At 42.7% G+C, this 16,800-nt stretch overlaps 2 protein-coding genes across 3 annotated transcripts in view; one reads left to right on the forward strand and one right to left on the reverse strand.

Annotated features, from left to right (window-relative positions):
• Positions 1-268: 268 nt before the first annotated feature.
• cUnh2orf69 (chromosome Un C2orf69 homolog) lies at positions 269-16,005 on the reverse strand. The gene is made up of 3 exons (XM_084309801.1): positions 15,489-16,005; positions 4,568-4,809; positions 269-3,482 (listed from the first exon to the last, which is right to left on the reverse strand). Exons 1-3 carry the CDS (start codon positions 15,753-15,755, stop codon positions 3,005-3,007), a joined length of 987 nt encoding a protein of 328 aa, XP_084165927.1. The 5' UTR covers positions 15,756-16,005; the 3' UTR covers positions 269-3,004.
• Positions 16,006-16,550: 545 nt separating this feature from the next.
• ftcdnl1 (formiminotransferase cyclodeaminase N-terminal like 1) overlaps positions 16,551-16,800 on the forward strand; it is a 34,537-nt gene continuing 34,287 nt past the window's right edge. For both annotated transcript variants that reach the window (XM_084309459.1, XM_084309460.1), the window contains exon 1: positions 16,551-16,709. The gene's annotated coding sequence lies outside the window, so the exon portion shown is untranslated. The remainder of the gene's footprint in view (positions 16,710-16,800) is intronic.

A 16,800-nucleotide genomic window follows, 5' to 3' on the forward strand; every position in this document is an offset into this window, starting at 1 on the left:
TCACGTTTGTTTATTTTGATGTAAATGCTGTGCGCATGTGTCATACTGTAATGGGATGAGGTTCTGATGAGAGAGATCACTCAAAAAAGAGAATGATAGGGGTATAACTTTAACAAAAATGACATGTTTTGTTAGTGTTGAAATACAAGAGGCGTGGAATGAGTTGGAGTGGTGAATGCAAGGAATAGCTTCTAGGAACGGTATTGGGAAGTAAAAACGGATGGATTTGAATGGATAATTGATCAGATGTGTTTTTGGTTTGCGACAAGTTTGTAAATGTATTGTTGAGTTGGATTGAAGGTACAAGGCAACTTGTTACAGGGGCTGATGTATAAAGTTGTGAAATGTGGGCATAAGAGACTTGGTTGAGAGAGTGGAAGGTTTTGAATAGAACAGATGAGTGCAGTTTCATTGCGAGACTAGATGTTTGAGGAAATTGACGGTTGTCCTAGGAAGGAACATGTACGATGGTAAAAAGCCACTATCATATGAAATTTGAGGTGCTTGTAATTGAATTTGGAACGGAGACCGTACTGTATGTCAGAACAGAAGAACACTCAACTCCCCGGCTCGGACACCTTACTAGCAAGCCTTCAGTAAAACATTCCCTTTTGTTCAAAGATGTGTGCCCCCCCCCCAAAAAAATGGACAACAATGTATTCATTTGTTGTCATCCTCAAGGCTTCCCTAGTGATGTCCCCAGCAGACACAATAGCCTTTGTCTGAGAGACTGGTGTCGCTACAGCTGTGTCCCTTAACTGTATGCTGTCATCCCGGAGAACTGGGACACCGGGAACCAGGATCCTATATCCCTCCTCAGTTGGCAGGATGATGAAATGCTTGAATCACAGTACTGAGACAAAGTACTGTAGCGCATATTTGCTGGGATCGTTTGTCTCGTCACTTGAACTTGATTTCTACAGTATAGGTGTTGAATGTGGTTTTGTACGGCTGACCTCATTGCAGCTGCCGGTCATTCTGTGACCTCTTTGGGTGTTCATTATCTGGGGGTTGATTCTCTGGGCAAGAGGTGCTTCATTTGCACACATGCCATCATGCCAGTAATGTCCTCATTCCTGTGTTAGCAAGCCTCTCACTTGACGAGCGTAACATTGAAGGATATATACGCCGTGTGACTTGAAGGATATACTTGAGTGAAACTCAAAACAAGTCACAAGCACAAGCAAATTACTCTTAGAGATTTGTGTATTTTGCATTTGTTTTTTTTATGAGCAGTTTGATTGCATTTTAAATGATGTTTGAAAAAAATAAATCTACATTGTATTCTGATTGACTACATGCTAATATCTAGGCATCATACAGCGAACTGGAAAAGCGCATTAAAGATTATAGAAAATATGTGTCGTGGTCGTTTTCTTGTCCAGGAGTCTAGGTCATTTGTCAAACAGGAATCTTCTTGAAAGCTATTTTGAGAATGGTTCCTGCTCTGGAAATAGCAGGAACATTTATGAAAAAAAACACCATCCTTGACTGCAGACATTGGGAGTCTCAGACCAGGGGCCAAATGTTCTTTTTCATACTTCATTATAGACACACTGCCACCTGCTGTTTCACAAGAGCTGATTACTACTGTGACAAAATAACTAGTATTGGGTATACAGCAATCCTATTGCACAGACGTGATTTAAAGTTACCATCACTTTTTTTAGATGGTTGTAGGATATACAAATAGGTCCTGCAGTACAGTCATGTCCCTTTTTACTACAATCAAAATAAAAAAAGATATAGCACAATGCCAGCAAAATATTACCATCTTGTTTGTCGATGCTTGCAGGACTCCTTAGTCTTAGAATGTAACAGCATAATAGTAAACATGATGGAATGAATTATGAAGTATAAGTTATATTCATCAAAATGAAAATTGTGCAGAGCTTACAGACAGGTCACCTCAGCTGGAATACATTGCATGCCTGCTTAGCAATAACCACATGCGTCCTTGACAATTCATCACACGTTCAATCGGAAAAAGTCCATTTACAGCAGATTACTGGACATTTCAGAAACAAAACTAAACCATGGTCTTTATCCCTGACACGGGTCTGGCCATATCAGACAAATCATCTGGGTGGAGCCAACAGTCGTGTCCGAGGAGGAATGTAAGTGAAACATAATTGAGGTTACAGTGAGAGACACAGGAGACCTCTGGGAGAAACTGGAGGAATGACCATCAAACCAACTTTTACATTCTTTCATCATCAAGTTATTGACTTCCTTGCTTTGTCCCATCAGCACTTAAGGAACACGCCAACATTTTGGGAAATTAGCTTACAGTCTTCTCCAGAGAGAGACAAGAAGATACCGGTAGATACCAAAGCTATCTGGCTGCACGTTAGCCTAGCTTAGCACAATGAATGGAAGCGGACATGACCGGTTAGCCTTCGGGAGAGTATTAGTTGGACAATGCCTAGTCTAACCGGTCATGTCCGCTTCCATTCAGCCAGATAGCTTTCTACTGAACGCACAGAGAGGAAACTGGTATCTATCTGCTTGTCTCTCTCTGGAGAAGACGGTAAGCTAATTTCCCAAAATGTTGGCGTGTTCCTTTAAGGCCAGTCTTGTTTAAAACCAACGGAACAGAGATCTGGCTCTGATGCTATAAATGCTGAGGCCAAAGGATTCAAATACTCATCATACTGAGGTACAATGTACTCATAACATTCAATAGTGTCATTCATATAATGAAAGGTGACACAAAAGGTGCATTTGATGAAGCCAAACAGGATTACATTTGGACTAGAGAATCCAAAAGAGGCATCTGGAGGTTTCCATTATTCACCATTCAGTACCCCTCAAAATAAGTTAATTCAGCAATAGATAAGGGAGTAGAAGACGTGGCATTGAGCCCCGGCTTAGAGCACATGAAAATGAGGTAAGACCAGCAAAAGAGAGAGAATAGAGCTATACTCAAACAAATTATTGAGGGAGCAGTCATTAAGCAGTCATTCAAGTCGCCCTTTGAGGCTTAAAATCGCCAGCGCCCACTTCAAAAGTCCTGGATGACCCGGAAGTGGTTGTCAATGGAGGGCGGCTCGTTCTCAAAGTGCAGCTTCTGGCTCAGGCAGACGCCGAGGTCCTCCAGGGTCTTGATGAAGTGTCCGTGCTCGCGGCCTACCCAAGCTCGCATGGGGTCGCACACCTCGTAAGGCGTGACGTGGGTGTGGATCGCCACCCCGCTGGCGGCCAGCTCCCTCAGCGCCCGCTTGTCGGTCACCCAGGTCTCACTGCCGCCCGGGTGCCCGCCGTCCAGCCAGTATATGTCCGAGATGCGCTCCAGGAAGGGCACCAGCTCGGGGTCGGCCCGTGCCCCCGCCAGCTCGTACACCATCTGGTTCAGCACTACGCAGCCCTTGCTGAAGCCCACCAGCGTCAAGGAGAACCCCGGGGGGGTGTCGTCTGCGCCTCGTTGAGGAGGAAGGGGGTCGGGCAGGCCAGCTCGCTCCATGCCGTGACTAAGCAGTGCCCTGCAATCACAAATACGGTTTAGCCTCTCGGACAGATACAGTAGAACTGGAACTGACTTAACTACAAGTGCAACAAGATGTTATATCATATGGCTGTACCAAATAATTAAGGGTTACAAAGCCTTGTTTATTATCTAAACATTGTTAAATAAACATTGGGTTGTTTGCATATGATGCCACTTTTAATATATAGCCTATACCCTATATGTTCAATTCATCTTATTTTGATAAGAGTTTACATGACATTTCTTCTAAACTGGTCTGAAAATACTCAAATTAATTGATTCCTATGCGTTTCTCCGAAACCAAAGTGCTTTCTCGAGTTGCTGCCAAAGAGATCTATTATACTGTATATTGATTGTTGCTCACCGACACTGATGAGACACACTCGGTGGGGACTCGGGAGCAGGGTTATTCTGGTTAACTGAATTTCTAAGCCCTGCTATCCCAATAGAAATGGCTAAGTAATATAGGCTATAACCATAGATAAAACTACAAACATTTGAGGCTTAGTTTGTTTCCTCATCATCATAATATTCAAGTGACATTCGGTAAAACACTTTATCGATATATAAACCTAAATAAGGTGACCATACAGAGGGAGCTTAAGCAGTGTTCCCCACACGCTTCGAAATCTGGACCTGCAGCACAAGATGCACTTCGAATTGTCAATTTGTGTCATCTATTTGTAGTGGGCCCATCTTGATATTGTAGCGGGCCATACATGATATATACTATGTCAAAATCAAACAAGCCACTGTGATTGCGCAGACATAATCAATGTTTAACCCTTTCACTACCACACTACCGAAGGTTAACCTTTCACTACCACACTACAGACGTGTGACAGTGAAAGGGTTAACCCTTTGTCGTGTGGCAGTGAAAGCGTTAACGCTGTGCACGGGGAAACTCGTGAGGACAGACGGGGGACGAGGGCAGCAGCATGGGGGACCCTGATGTAAACAAGACAAACGTCTTTCTCTGGTCTGCATCCCCTTAACAATTGTGTGTATTGAGCCGTACTGTATTGTACCCATTCTGCAATCTGTTAAATAAAGTTTTCATTAATTCATTAATTAATTCACCTGAGGTGGCGAAAGGCTCCGGAGTCCCGCGAGGAGGCACTCGAGTGCTCCGGCGCGCCGAACAGGTTGCTCTCCACGAAGTTCTGGTAGCAGCTGAACTTGTGCAGGTACATGCGAGACGCTCGGACCACCCAGACGTGTCGACCGGGGAAGCGTTGACCCAGGGTGAGGGCCACTCGCTCCAGACTCCAGGACAGCCACTGTGCCACTTCTGGTTGAAGAGCCATCTCCTCCTGGAAGTTCTGCACCAGAGAGAGGAGGGGGGGGGTACCAACTTCAACATCGGTACTCATGATGCATTCATCCATGTGATTGAAGTTCTGTTTGACATGACACTGGTTATGTGAAGCCGCTATGACTATCACTACCAGTGTTCTACACCGTTTGTAGAATATGTGCTTATTCATGTTACGTAGAAAATTACACACTGGTACTGTGGGAACGACACACTGGTGCTGTGGGAATGACACACGGGCATGGATCATGAGGACGTCCCACACTAACGCACCTGGACGTACTAAAGAAAGATGCAGGGGTGGAGAGTACTGGCGAGCTGTAGCCAAATGCATGGAGGATCGAGATAATTGGAAACGCAACTGGAGGGCTCCGAGAACAACCTAGAGAGATACAGTATGTGACCTGAGACTCAACCAGGGCCCAGGGGATAAACATTTTTCATTGGTTTTACAGTTCATGGACACCAATTTCTTTCCTGTGAGCATATGCCCCACTTGGATAAAATGTCACCACGCTGTGTGTGCCAAACAACCATATATTAGACTTACATCCTTCTATCAAGATAATAACCGTGGCCAGAACGTGGCCAAAAAAAAATACCAGATTCCTTTGTCCTTGGGAGGGTGGCCTACTTGAATTAGTTCCCCCATCAGGATCTTCTCTGTGCTCTTTCAGACATTCAGCTGGTAGTGACATGCAGTCCCCACATGGAGAACTGGGTTCACTTCAATACAATGACCCCCATTCAGTTTACCGGATAAATATCACCGACAGCATCCTACGCATACCAACATTTCCAGGGGAATACCAGGACACCGCAGGGACATTTGGAATGTAGCCTAATGGGAGTGGGAATGAGAGCAAGTGCTTTTTGAAAGGAAAAGTGTTCTAGTAATGAAAGTTAAGCGCTGGTCTTAAGAGAGCACATAAGTGACATTTGGAGTTATTTTACTTTGACACTTAGTCACCTTGGGTGGGTGGGGGGCTCCTACATCTGTCGGTATCAGAGCCAATAACGGCATATTCTAATTGATTGGTATCGGCTATATAGCAGATCAAATTCCGATCCTTTTTTGTTGTATCTATGAAACTGTGGGAAAGCTGTGATCCAGGCTATTTCTTTCTTGATGCAGAGCTATTCAATTACCAAACGTATTTTAGCTACATTGGACTGGTTTTCCTAACTTTAATGTACTTGAAGTGTGCACGGCATTGTGCAGTGTATTATCTAGGAAATACAAATAACGGATTGGGAGTATCAGCAGATACTCAATATTAAATTACTCAATATCTGCAGATACTCAATATTAAATGTCATTATTAAGGGAAGTAAAGAACAGATATCCAAGGTTTTTTGTCTGATGGAAGAATAACAAAATACAACTCATAGTTCTAGTAAATAAGACAGTAGTGTGTCTCTGTGTCTCTCTCAGCATCGACGGGGCACCGGGTGAGAGAGTGAACACTGAACAGTTTAACTTTTAAGTACCTCGGAGTCCACATATCCGAGGACTTGACATGGACCACACATTGACAGTGTTATCAAGAAGGCACGACAACGCCTCTACTTCCTTAGGCGCCTAAGGAAGTTCAAAGTGAGTCAGAAGATCCTCAAGAACTTCTACTCATGCACAATAGAGAGCATCCTGACTGGCAATATCACCTCTTGGTTTGGGAATAGCACTGCACAAGACCGTAGCAGACTACAGAGAGTGGCCCGTTCAGCCGAACACACAATTGGAGGGGGGCTTCCCACTCTCCAAGACATTTACAACAAGCGCTGCATGGGTAAGGCTAAGAGTATAATCAAAGACCCCAGCCACCCAAACAACTGCCTCTTTGAACTGCTGCGGTCAGGCAAGCGATACCGGAGTCTCATGGCAAGCACAGAGAGACTCAGAAGGAGCTTCTATCCCCAGGCCATCAGGATGCTCAATGAACAATGAACAATAACAGACCATCAAATACACCCACAACACACACATCCACACGCACTTTAAATAAACAACACACTGTAGCACCCACTTTAGACACTAACACACTTTATATTTATTGGCATCAAGGTGGCACCACAAGCTAAGCTATACCTCACCATTTCTACACTGTACTGTATCTGCATCATTGTATAGACTGTACATATACTGTATATATGTATTGAACATTTTTGTTTTGTTTACGTACTTGACTTTCTATTTTATACTTATATTATACTATTTTATCTTGTTATTTTATCTAGCACACTCACAGGAGCAAAACAGAAAGAAGCATTTCATGCAAAAGTATTCTGTATTTCTGTATGACAACTAATAAAGAAACTTGAACTTGAAACTGTACCAAATGTCACAAAGACAAATTCCAGTAGCCTACACTTACTGTATTTGGTGAGTGTTTTTTATTCTGATGTCTACTTTAATTATTCTCTTACTTCTTCTGCTTTTGATATACATGTTTCGTAGGTGTCCCACTAATTTACTAAGAATAGAAAGGAAGCTGTAGGCCAAGGCTTTGGCATAATCTGCTGAGCTAAAGCTGGACACACAAGCTGAAGCTGGACAGACAGCATCATACCTCTTTGAACCAGTTAAGCAATTAATCAAGCAATTAGGTTGATTAGATAAGATTGATCTTTATTTATCCCCTTGGGGAAATTTGGGTTGCCCCGATGTGTGAGCTCCAGGTATTGACAATGCCGATGCTACACTGTACTGTACATACCCTACCACATGGCCCCTAGTGGCCACCACCATTATGTGCAAGGCGGAGTCTCCAGCGTAGTTCACCGGCGGCCATCTTGTCACAGGCAGCACGCCCAATCATAACATGAATGTCTATGGTGCATGCACTATTGAAATAACCATACATTTTCAACAATTTGTTTATTACAAACGTTATAAACGTGGCTATGATTCAGGATGCTTGGACATGTTAAAATTATTTTCATATGAAAGTCCATTTTAAGTATGCAGTATGATAACTACCTCTCTGACGTTTATAATAAACCAAACCGTTTGAAAATAAGTTGAAGATTTAGCAAGCTATGGTTATTTCAATAGTATATGCACCATAGACATTCATGTTATGAGTGGGCGTGCTGCCTGTGGGAAGATGGCCGCCATGTGGCAACGTCGGTCTCCATTGGCCAGCAGTGCGGGTGAGTCATCTAGCCTTTATATATGTATATGGTCACCACAACCCAACATATTGTAGATAGATACAGTAAGTCAATGAGAGCCGGCATATCTACTGTATTTATTTACTGTATATTTTATTCCATTTTTATTCTACTCTTATCTTAGGCAATTTGATTTGTTTTGTTATTCTTATTTGTGACCTGTTCTGTCTAAATGTTTAAATGTTGGCGATTTGCAGTGTAAAATTTCCCTCGGGATAATAAAAGTATTTCTATTCTATCTATTCTATTCTATCACCAGGGTTATCAAGTGGGCACCTCCCTTCACTGGTATGTTGTTAAGTTAGGCCCACGACACCTCAGGATGAAGGCTGAATAGTTAGCTCCATCATCCCAGAACCACCACCTTCCATGCTAGCTCTCACTGTCCATGTTATCCTAGCCTTGTGTCGAAAACAGAACTATTCCTGATAACAATAGCGGCATATCTAAGCTTTTTCGTTTCATAAGCCTCCTCCACTGAATCCTCCCAGGGCACCATCAATTCTATAAAGTAAACTATCCGCTGACTTGTAGACCATAACTCAAGTTAGTGTTAACTATGTCTTGTGGAACAACACGTTTTCATCCCAAATCTACCTGCATCTCCCAATCATTAGCTCCCTTTAGCTGGACTGACTCAGACCTGCCAGAAAAATCGACCTCCCCTACATTTCTCTGTACTCTACCCGATAACATCCTTAATTCACCTGTACTTTTCTGCTTTAAATTCCTGCCATTAAGCTTTTTTTTTTTTTTTTTATCTATCCATCTTTTTTTATCTATTTTTTGTCCTCACTTTTCCCCAGTATTTTTCTCCCATCCCAATTTAGTCGTTATGCCAATTCCCTTCCTGGTCGTTGCACGCATTCCCCCCCCCCCCCCACTGTCGGCCTAGGGAGGGTGAAGACTATCACATGTCTCCTCCGATACATGTGGAGTCAGCCAGCCGCTTCTTTTCACCCGACAGCGAGGACTCTCACTGGGGGAATGTAACGCGTGGGAGGATCACACTACCGGAGGTACCGCTGACAGCTGGATTCGATCCCAGAGTCTCTGCGGTGGTAGGCAAGTGCTTAGTCCACTGCACTACCCAGCCGCACTCTGCCACTAAGATTTTTAAACCTGGTTTTGTATACAGACCTGAGAAAGTCTTACAGCCTGGGTGTTGCCATATTTGAACAGTGGACACAATGGCTTCCCATCTACCCATTGTTTTAGATTCGGTGGTGATGGCAGCACACATAAGTAGCCCCTATCAGGAATTTTACACAATTTTCCTCCATACTACCACAGGTCCATCCAGTTAAGCTTCCTCTTCTCTACACTTTCCCAGTTCATCCACTGTCCCTGCTTAGCCTGGTACACCTCCCTACTTCCTCTTGTCGATGTACCTACTCCACTACCAGCTTCCTCCTTCCTGTGTAACCTGCTTTGCTCCCCCCCAGCCTTGTTGCACCAACCTTACCTACAAAGGACCTCATTCACCAACATTGTTGTAAATTTCCTCTTAAAGGAAAACTCCCAACATTTTGGGAAATTAGCTTATTTGGCATCTACCCTGGAGTTAGACAAAAAGATACATACCCTTTTTCTTCTCTGTGCATGCCGTAGGAGTAGGAAGACACGCACTGTTAGCCTAGCTTAGCGTCAGTCACTGGAAGTAGGTTCCTCCATTAGCCTAGTTCCAAACGTCTTCCTACTCCTACTGCATGCACAGAGAAGAAAAAGGTATGCATCTTCTTGTCTAACTCCAGGGTTCCCAAAATGTTGGAGTGACATACCTTTTTCTTCTAGTGCATGCAGTAGGAGTAGGAAGAAACGCACCGTTAGCCTAGCTTAGCATCAGTCACTGGAAGTAGGTTCCTCCATTAGCCTAGTTCCCAACGTCTTCCTACTCCTACTGCATGCACAGAGAAGAAAAAGGAGTTTTCCTTTAACCATCGGGCAAAAATGCAGAAGGAATATTAATGGTTTTTGGCACACTCCAGCGGTGAAGCTGGGGTGGTGCAGGGGGAATATTAATGGTGGGTCTCTGGCAAACTCCAGTGGCTAAATTGTGGTAGTGCAAAGGGTGCATTCATGTACATTTGATTTTTTATATATATATAAAAGCTGTTGCAGTGAAATTCTACCACTGTACTAAACAGTGGTGGTTCCCACAATACAGTGTCAATATTCTGGCATCATTTGAATTCTTCATGAGAAATACGTTGTGGGTAGGTTCAGAGATAAGTATCTTCACCGATGTCATTGGAGACATAGCTTCAAGTTCTCAAGTTCTTTAGTTCTTTAATAGTTGTCATACAGAAGTACAGAATACTTTCATACAAAATGCTTCTTACTGTTACGCTCCAGAGACTGTGCTAGACAAGATAGTACCAAATAACATAATAACATAATATAGCATGAATTTAGAAGAAGAGAATGAGGTCACAGTGTTCGGTATAGACATATGTACAATGTTCTGAGTTACCATATAATATACAATACACAATACTATGCAGTGTACTAATGTACAGTACTATCTAGTGCAAAGCAGAAATGGGATGAGGTACAATTTTAGGTACAATTTACAGTAAGGTGTACGAGTTGTAGTGCAATCCTTCGTCCATAAATATAAAGTGTGGGGAGTGGGTGCTACAGTGTGTTTGTTTAAAGTGGGTGTGTGCTATAAAGTGTGTGGAGTGGGTGCTACAGTGTGTTTGTTTAAAGTGAGTGTGTGCGTGTGGATGTGTGTGCTATGTGCGTTTGGTGGTTGTTGTTGTGTAGTGTTCATTCATTGTTCGTTCAGGGTGAAGAGGGATTATTCCCTGCTGCCTTCTTTCAAAAATATCTCAATATTAGCGTCTTGTTAGTGAGTACACACGTCACCAGAAAGATCTGTCGTGCGGACAACAGGGGCCGACTCTGGGATGAAGCTCTTGTACACGGATGGTACATGATCATTTGTGTGTCGCGTTACTGAAAACTACAATGAGCTAGGGACAGAATAAGAGAGGGGGGAGAGAGAGTGTGTCAGTGCAGGGAGTGCACGTAGACATAAACCGGCATTGACAACGTGGGCAAGCTATAACACTGAAGAAGGAATACATAATTCCGAAACATGTTTGTTTCAGGCTGCCATTAAATTTTGAACCTGAGAGTGCTGGTCTGGCTTCACGGCTTCTTTTATACAACGTGGGCATAGGAAATGCTTGCAGAAAAGTTTGTGAATGCCAAAATCGGCTCAAAAGGGTCTTAAGTGGAGCTTTAACAAGCATGTTGCTAATGCTGGGCACTTATTTGAAAACAATTATGCAGGGCCACCTCCTGGTGGACATGATGACCAGGCTGTGATGTATAACTTCCAGTTCCACTTTCATCAGTCATCTACTAGTGTTATGCTAGAAGCATTACAATTACAAACCAGTAATGCAAGGAAATCAACTGGAGGGGATACACTAGATCATTTTCCACCAAACTAGCTACTCCATTAATTACAGAGCAAATAACGCATACATTTAACCTTTCTCTATTAACAGGTAGGCTATAGCCTGATTCCAAATGCATGGGAAACAGTCCATGTAAACCCTTTGCATAAAAGAAGTGGAGACAGAAGTGACCTAAATAATTATCGTCCAATCTCCAAGCTATCCTGCCTGCGTCTATTCTTTTACCAATGGATTTCCAGTTCCGCGTTCTGCGATCTGATTGGCCACTGACGTACGCTAGTTCTGCCCCCCGGTAAGTTATCTACGCCAGTGCCAACTCTGCGGTAAACAGCTGTTTCCGTGTTTCCGCATATAATATTGTAGCTTGACAATTTAAAGAAATGACGCTCTCAGAGATTCAGCTGAGTAGTGTGAAGCACCTCTGTATTCATGGATTTCTATTGAATGCTCATGCAGTTTTTAGGCTATTCTTATGCCATGCTCACTCCGGCGTTAGAAGGTAGCCTAATAACTGGCATGTTTCAACAGCAGTCGTCTGATGTGGCTGCCGTTCGCGCAATAATGAGGTCGTGTTTTGAACATTTGAGCAGGCTGCAGGCTGTTAGTAGAGTTGTGTGGAATCACGTTAATATAGAGAGATGAAAACAATACGTTATTTCGATTGATATGAATTGGATAATGCAGGCGCGAGCAGGCAGCGTCTATTCTTTTACCAACGGATTTATTAGCGCACATAAAGTCATAGGCGGAAACACGGAAACAGCCGTTTACCGCAGAGTTGGCACTGGCGTAGATAACTTATCGGGGGGCCGAACTAGTGTACGTCAGTGGCCAATCAGATCGCAGAACGCGAACCCGCATCCTGCCTAGCAAAACTCCTGTAATCATTGGTAAACAACTAGGGATGGGTGTGAGTAATTGATTACTCAAGTAATCAAACTTGCCATTTCAACAGAACTCTCACTATGAAATCCTGTGAGGCGTGAAGGAAGACCCACCCAACCCCACCTCACCTACCCAACCACCCCCAATGTACAGTTTTTACGTCAAATGTATATACTCTCTTTTCTGGACTCTTTTTGTATCACAAACAGTACTGTATTTGCAAATCTGGTATGTCATAAAAGTATAGATGTAGCAGTACTGTCTATCTGTATGTCATATGTCCTGATGAATTGAAAATGGGGGACCCTGATGTAAACAAGACGAAAGTCTTTCTCTGGTCTGCATCCCCTTAACAATTGTGTGTATTGAGCTGTACTGTATTGTACCCATTCTGCAATCTGTTAATAAAGTTTTCAATCAATCAATCAATCAATCAATCAATGGATAGTATGACAAAAGGTTTGTTGCGTTGGAATACAGCTAGTTAAAAACAGCGGTTTGTGTTTGTGCATTTCCAAATTGTGTCAACATCATGTCACCCACTTTGCATAGCGTGCATAGACTATTGATACGGACATGCCGTTCATAGCTATTGATAGACATGCCGTTCATAGCTATTGATACAGAAATGCTGTTCATAGCTATTGATACGGACATGCCGTTCTATGAGCGGCTGCAGACAGGGTACAGTAACTTGTAACTGACAACTGAGACATAATAAAAAAAATCAGTAGCGTCTGTCTGTCTGTCTGTCTGTCTGTCTGTCTGTCTGTCTGTCTGTCTGTGTGTGTGTGAGACTCTGTGCAATATCTCGGTATTGCTGCTGCCATACATTATTATTTTATATTATTATTATTATTATTATTATTATTATTATTATTATTATTATTATTATTATTATTATTATTATTATTATTATTCATATTTATATTATTATCTCTTTTCCTGCCTGTACCTCCTCTTCCCCCCCTCCCCCATGCTTTGGTGGTCCTCTTTGGTGGAAAGACAAGATTTAGAATGTGTTTAATTGTTTATAATAATATAAAGCCATGATTGGAGATTGTCAAAATTACATTACTTCATTATTGGAATGAACCTGTGGACCTTATTGTATGGTACACACAAACAAATTATTGGCTTAGGCTTAAGGAAAGTGCCTACAGTTTATAATTAACTTAGAACGCCCTACAGGGGACATTGAGGTTAGGTGCACTAGTGCCTATGGGTCAATTTAGAGCACTGTAGGGGGGAAAAATCGATACGTAGTAGTATCGCGATACTTTGCGTGGCGATACTGTATCGATACAGGGACGGCAATTATCGATATTTAATTATTCATAAAAAAAATTTAAATTTAAAAAGATTTGTATAAGGAAGTTGCATTGTTCATTTCAATACCTGTAATAGTACAGTAGTCCACACACACACACACACGTGCATTCAGTTAAGTTGGAATATGACTGTAATACAAACAGTTCAGTTTGTCAGGTACATGCAACACAGATTACAGTGTTTACATCTGTCAGCTTGAGAAAATACCATGTTCTGCAATACAAATGATTGAAATTTTTTGCAATACTCAGCGTATTGCGATATATTTAGTATCACGATACTATCGTATCGTGACGCAAGTATCGCATCGTGAGGTCTCTGGCGATTCCCACCACAGTGGTGACCAAGCAGGTCACCACAATCTGTAATTGTTTAAAAAGAAAATTGATGATTATGTGAATGTAAATACTCGATGACACTGAAAATAAGGACTCTGTAATTTCAGAGTAATTTTTTGTTTAAATAAAGATTTAATTGATAGCATTAACTCTGTTTTCACTCCTCTGTTAATCTAGTGATATGACCTTTTTATTTTTTAACTTGTGAATACTACTGCAAAGGATCGTTTTTGGATTAACTTAAAATATACAGCATCTATTATTTATTTATTTTATAATATGTATTTATCGTGGTATAGTAAAAGTCCACACCTTTGCATAAATCCATACCTTCATAATTGGTATATCTTCTGGCCCTAATTGGCACCTCATATACTGATAATGACCGAAGTGGGTTTGGGAGTTGCTGTTCCCATAATTATAGGATTCTTCTGGACTTCTAGCTCCCTATGGGCTGAGTAGCCCTATCTGGCATGGTCAAATATCTCCCTAATTAACATGGAAGGAATTCAACTTCAGTTTATAGATGATTGGGTTTAATCCAACACATGTTGATGGGTAGGGGCTCTCTGTGAAATAACAATGATTCATATAGCTTGAGTCTGCAGTTACATACTGTATTAACCCTCGTGTGGTGTGGTTGGTGGGAAACGTTTTCAATGTTTACTAAAAGAGAATTTATACAATTAATTGTTTTTTTTAACCTGAGACTCATTGGCCTTTCTTTCAGCTGTCATCTCCCTGAACTGTGCCACAATGACACCCCCCATACCATATAAACTCTGACTCCATTGCCTATACCCTCCTAGGCTCTATTATCCATACTGTACACACTTTGAACTGTTGCCTAATTCCTATACTCAATGTATACATACCTCCTGCTTTCACTGTCTACAACTGCCCTACACTGTAATCAGAATAATCATAACTACAGGGGCTGACACCCAGTTGCTGGCTAGGCCTGGGTCTGTCCGTGAGAATGTTGTGCCGTCAAGCCAAGCGGCTCCCACGCCACACGTTCTGCGTCTGTGTTTGGTGAGCCTGGTGTTACGTCTGTCAACTGGTTGTCAGCAAGGGGGCTCGAGGCCTCTTGAGGCACAGCGCGGGTATGTATTTTGTGTAAATGTAAATTGTAGGTGAAAACAAGTAATGGTGAGAATTAAACAAAAAGGTTCACTGTGTACCTTCACTGTCTGCCTCCAAATTTTTTCATTTATATTTAAAAAATAAATAAAACATGATTTATTCCATTCATGTCTTGATTATAATAGATTATTTTTTATACATTTTATCACCAAAAAACGAATAGTACTTTTATTGATCAAATGTGTGATCTACCAGAGCTAAATGGCAAATAGTAACCATGTATGCTGTCTATAGTATATCGCTTGTAATTGAGATACAATTAAGATTATTTAAGTATGTATACAAACACCACACAACAAGGGTTAAAGCCTAATCATACATCACAAGACGTGACATGATGCCCCGTGACACGACTCCTTCACGACGTGGCCCCCACTCACCTGAATGTCTCCGGGGAAAAACACAACGTGTGCACCACTGCCCCCATCCCGGCCGAGGTCTGCGTCCGAGCCACAGCGACCTGGACCCGGTGAAGGAGGCCGGAGCAAGAGCAGGTCGTTGACTCTGTTCTGGTCGTATCCTGACACAGCTTTCAGGCGCTGCAGCCTCTGCGGGCTTCCAGGGCGTGTGTCCGGGCTTCCTGGTGGTGATGAACACCCCGGAGGCGCGGAGTCTGACGATGACGTTCCTGCCACAGAGCTCATCATCACCCTTGGGCGGCTATCATAGGCACTGGGAAGAAAACAGGATTAGTTGTGTGTCTTGGCGCAGTAGTTGACTCGACTATCCGTGCCGCTGCTACCTGCCTACCGAGCTAACATGAGCTGGATGATCCGACAGACTGCCCAGCAGCATCATCAGCAGGGCGAGCACGACACCTACTGACCAAACCACTCCCAGAGACTTGTGCGTCAGTTCATCGATATAATGGTTGATATACTCCTCGTTGTAACTTGTGTCCTGAACTTTGGCTTTCTAAAATCGCTTAAATGTACTAGAAACACGTAAATAAAAGTATTACTTTTTCTTTAGCAGTTTTGTCGCATTATGTGGACGCTGTTCATCTAAAGAAAGACGGGCTGGCGGTCGCGTCTATTCGAATCCTAACGCAATTTATGCTTCCGCGTTTTGCGCTCTGATTGGCCACTGATGATTCTGGTCGCACCGGTTAAGCTTAGGCACTCTTTCGAAGTTGTCTTAGAGCTGGGCGATAGAACACCAGCCCTGATTCCAAACTCTAACCTTAACCAACTTCGAAAGAGTCGCCTAAGCTTAACCAGTGATAAATTAGGCGTTAGGTAGTTTGCTGCTTGGTCGAGGCGGAAATGGGCGCGTCAACGCGATTGGGCGCACATGTCACATGACCAGAAACGTCAGTGGCCAATCAGATCGCACCAGAACGGCAGTGGTCAGCTGACGTCGGCTTAGTACGTGTACGTCGCACGAGCCCCTCTGCGCATGGTAATTGGCTGCAAGAGCACCATGTTTACGGGTCCCGGTCACAGATCTACTATTGCAGCATAAGAACTGTAGTCGAGATCGGTGAATTGCGTTGCAGTACTTCGCCGCGAATGGGTTTGTATTTGATCTTGTGTGTGTCTGCTCTGCTCTGCTACTGCTCCGACAACAACTTTTCTGAAAGTGTAGTAATAGCAACGCAAGTATGACACTTTATGCTTGGTATATGCTTACATTACATCTAGAATATTTGTGAATGGTCTTGATATGCATGCCATTGCTGAATAGCGTAGT

The sequence above is a fragment of the Notolepis coatsorum genome, assembly GCF_963971535.1.
Source record: "Notolepis coatsorum genome assembly, chromosome: 3".
NCBI classification, from domain to species: domain Eukaryota; kingdom Metazoa; phylum Chordata; class Actinopteri; order Aulopiformes; family Paralepididae; genus Notolepis; species Notolepis coatsorum.

Coding starts and splice junctions, on each gene's coding strand:
- cUnh2orf69 (XM_084309801.1), bottom strand. CDS start 15,755: ATGATGAGCTCTGTGGCAGGAACGTCATCGTCAGACTCCGCGCCTCCG. Junction 4,810..15,488: donor TTTTCCCCGGAGACATTCAG/GTGAGTGGGGGC, acceptor TCTCTGGTGCAG/AACTTCCAGGAGGAGATGGC. Junction 3,483..4,567: donor GGAGCCTTTCGCCACCTCAG/GTGAATTAATTA, acceptor TTGTGATTGCAG/GGCACTGCTTAGTCACGGCA.